The sequence below is a fragment of the Mandrillus leucophaeus genome, unplaced genomic scaffold, assembly GCF_000951045.1.
Source record: "Mandrillus leucophaeus isolate KB7577 unplaced genomic scaffold, Mleu.le_1.0 Scaffold325, whole genome shotgun sequence".
Taxonomy (NCBI): Eukaryota; Metazoa; Chordata; class Mammalia; order Primates; family Cercopithecidae; genus Mandrillus; species Mandrillus leucophaeus.
In genome coordinates this window covers 2,020,305-2,023,608 of record NW_012103421.1, presented here as the reverse complement: position 1 = coordinate 2,023,608, position 3,304 = coordinate 2,020,305, and the positions used below count along the sequence as shown (strand labels likewise).

Genomic DNA, 3,304 nt, shown 5'->3' with positions numbered 1-3,304 from the left:
TTATTTGTGTGTGTGTGTGTGTGTGTGTGTGTATGATTACTCACTCCTAGTTTAAACATACTTGATGTGTATCAGTCCAGTTAAGAAATTGGTGTTCAGATTGTCCCAGGTCCATCTATAGAGATATAGAGAGTTTCTCCATGTTTGACTCTTACCCTTTTTTTTTTTTTTTTGAGATGAAGTCTTGCTCTTGTTGCTCAGGCTGGAGTGCAATGGTGCCATCTCAGCTCACTGCAATCTTTGCCTCCCAGGTTCAAAAGATTCTCCTGCCTTAGCCGCCCAAGTAGCTGGGATTAGAGTCATGCACCACCACACCTGGCTAATTTTTTATATTTAGTAGAGACAAGGTTTCACCATGTTGGTCAGGTTGGTCTCGAACTCTTGACCTCAAGTGATCCACTCGCCTCAGCCTCCCAATGTGCTGGGATTACAGGCGTCAGCCACCTTGCCCTGCTGACTCTTTAGTTCTTTTGATATGACTGCTTTAGTCTTAGTTATCATCTCTGCTTTCTGGGATGACAAGATGTTCTAGATTTATCTTGTTCACTTCCAGCCGATTCATCAGAAAAGCCAGGTTCCAAGGAGATACAATAAACAGCATTTGAAGACAACAATTGGTGCTGGGCGTGTTCACTGCTACAGGATGGCTCATTGTTTCTGAGTCTTTCAGTGGAGGAGGAAACTATTTTTATAGTTTCCTATATAAAAATGGATATAATACATCATGGGATGGATAAAATACATCATGATTTCATATCGATATGTCTAATTCAAATTCAGGATGACAAGGTTTTTACTTAACCTCATCAGTTCCACACTAAAAATTCTAGTTCTGATACCAACCTAATTTATGCATTTGCTTTTTCCATACAACATTCACAGCAGGATATCAACCATACTCCCACTGCCACCATGACTTCTAAAAACAGCTTAGGAATTTTATTTTAGTGTTCTTTCTATGCTTAGGGCATATCCCACCAATAAATTACTGTGTTTCCAAATAACTTGAAATAAATAATTCAACTCTATTAATATTGCCTCTTTTTTTTTTTTTTTTTTGAGATAGAGTCTTGCTCTATCGCCCGGCTGGAGTGCAATGGTGCAAGGTTCACTGCAACCTCCACCTCCTGAGTTCAAGTGATTCTCCTGCCTCAGTCTCCTGAGTAGCTAGGATTACAGGCCCACACCACCACACCCGGCTAATTTTTGTATTTTTAGCAGAGACAGAGTTTCACAATGTTGGCCAGGCTGGTCTCGAACTCCTGACCTCAGGTGATCTGCCCCCCCGGCCTCCCAAAGTGCTGGGATTACAGGCGTGAGCCACCGCGCCCGCCCCTCACCCAACCCCCTGTAGTTTTCAGCAGCATCTTCTGCTTCTGTGGCCCTCACCTGAGGAACAGTTCTGTCTCCATCAGATCCATAGCTGGAAAGACCTGGGGAGAGAGGGGTTCTGAGAAAAGAGGGGTCAGCCGGGAAGGAGACGAGAGGCAGGGGAGACAGCTAGCCCCATCCTAGCACCTTCCACCGACATCACCATCAGACCCAAGCAGTCCGAAATACAACAAGAACAAGAAAACCGTAGCCATAGCCAGAGTAATGACGCCGAACAACAGAGAAATCAGCAAGGTATGTGTTTCAGTTTGTCAGCACGGTATTTTTATTAGTTTCCATTTAAGATAAAGCAGAGCTTTGGACATGCAAAGCCACTCCAAGGAAGCCTCTTAAACGCACACCTTGTTGCAGGTGGGATGCTCATGGCCAGCTGCTCTAGCTGGAAAAGACAGGACTACAAGTGGATTCAGGAGCTTAGGCCTCTGAATAGATGAGCAAAGGCAAGGCTAGCGGGTGAGGGGTGATTCAGCCTAGTTGCAGGTGACTTGGGAAGAGAATTTGTTAGTAGAGACAATGGACATTAATTAGGGTCAACTCTCCTTAGGAAAAGGCAGCCAGATATGGCTTCATTCTATAGCGGGGAATGGACTCTGAGCAGTGGTTTGAGGCTCAACAATGAAGCACAAGTCACAGCTTCGGAAGACAGGATTAGCAGGACTCACATGAGGCCTGAGTCCAGAGCCTCAGATCTTGCACTGGCAGCACACGGGGACACAGCAGCTAGACTGGGAACAGCAGGGCTTGCAGCAGGTGGACTGGCAGCAGGATGACCCACAGCCTGAGGAGCAGTAACAGGGCTTGCAGCAGCTGGACTGACAGCAGCAGGGTTTGCAGCAGCTGGACTGACAGCAGCAGGGTTTGCAGCAGCTGGACTGAGAGCAGGATGACCCACAGCCTGAGGAACAGTAGCAGGGTTTGCAGCAGCTGGACTGGCAGCAGGATGACCCACAGCCTGAGGAGCAGCAGGGTTTGCAGCAGCTGGACTGGCAGCAGGATGACCCACAGCCTGAGGAAGAGCAGCAGGGTTTACAGCAGCTGCACTGGGAGCAGGCACAAGGGCCACAGCCCCCCTTGGAGCCCCCACAGGAGCCACAGCCCCCCTTGGAGCCTCCACAGGAGCCACAGCTAGAGCAGGAACAGGCTGGCACACAGCAGCACACGGGCTTGCAGCAGCAGACGGGCACACAGCAGCTGGAGCCACAGCCTCCACAGCCAGAGCCACAGCCCCCACAACTGGAGCCACAGCCCCCACAGCCGGAGCCGCAGCCTCCAGAGCAGCCACAGCAGCCCATGGTTCTGGTGGATTGAGGGTGGAGCAGGTAGAGGAGCAGGTGAGAGGAAGGTGTGCAGGTGTGGAACTCCCCGAGCCCGGGTTCTTTATACTCCTGCCCAGGGTCAGGTGAGAGGCTGGGCACACGGTCACTTCCTGGTTCCTGCTTGTGCCACTGGTCCCGGTATTCTCTTGTGCTTTGCATTTTTATAAATAACTCCTGTTTTCCTCGCACTGTTCTCGAATGTGCTGTCAGGTCTGCCATGGAAGCTGCCCCTTAGTAAACACTAGCAAGTGTCCCGCGGTGAGTTCGCCTTTCCATGTGACCAGAAGGAAGCGATGAGCAGGCAGTGACTCGCTCAGAGGCCTTGGTCTTGCTGAGGGTGATTTTGAGCCCAGGGCTCCTGGCTTGCTCCCGGGAAGATTCCTCTGCTGGAGCCACGCGTCTTGCTTGGGACATGCCTGGGCCTTACACCTTCACGGTCCACAGCAGCTCCTGGCCCGCGGGCTGTTTCCAAAGGTCCCAGGACACGGGGCTTCAGCCCTCAGCTCGGCAGGGTCCTTTTCGGTGTAAGACTTTGTTGGAAGGTTTGGAGTGTTGACTGGGACGGGGATTTTAAGTGCTTATTCTGGAGCTTGCTG

The 3,304-nt window shown here is 50.5% G+C and overlaps 1 protein-coding gene across 1 annotated transcript; it reads right to left on the bottom strand.

Moving 5' to 3' along the window:
- Window positions 1-1,697: 1,697 nt before the first annotated feature.
- On the bottom strand, window positions 1,698-2,684 carry LOC105545351 (keratin-associated protein 5-11-like). Its single transcript, XM_011988261.1, has one exon. It carries the CDS (start codon window positions 2,682-2,684, stop codon window positions 2,076-2,078), a length of 609 nt encoding a protein of 202 aa, XP_011843651.1. The 3' UTR covers window positions 1,698-2,075.
- Window positions 2,685-3,304: the final 620 nt, after the last annotated feature.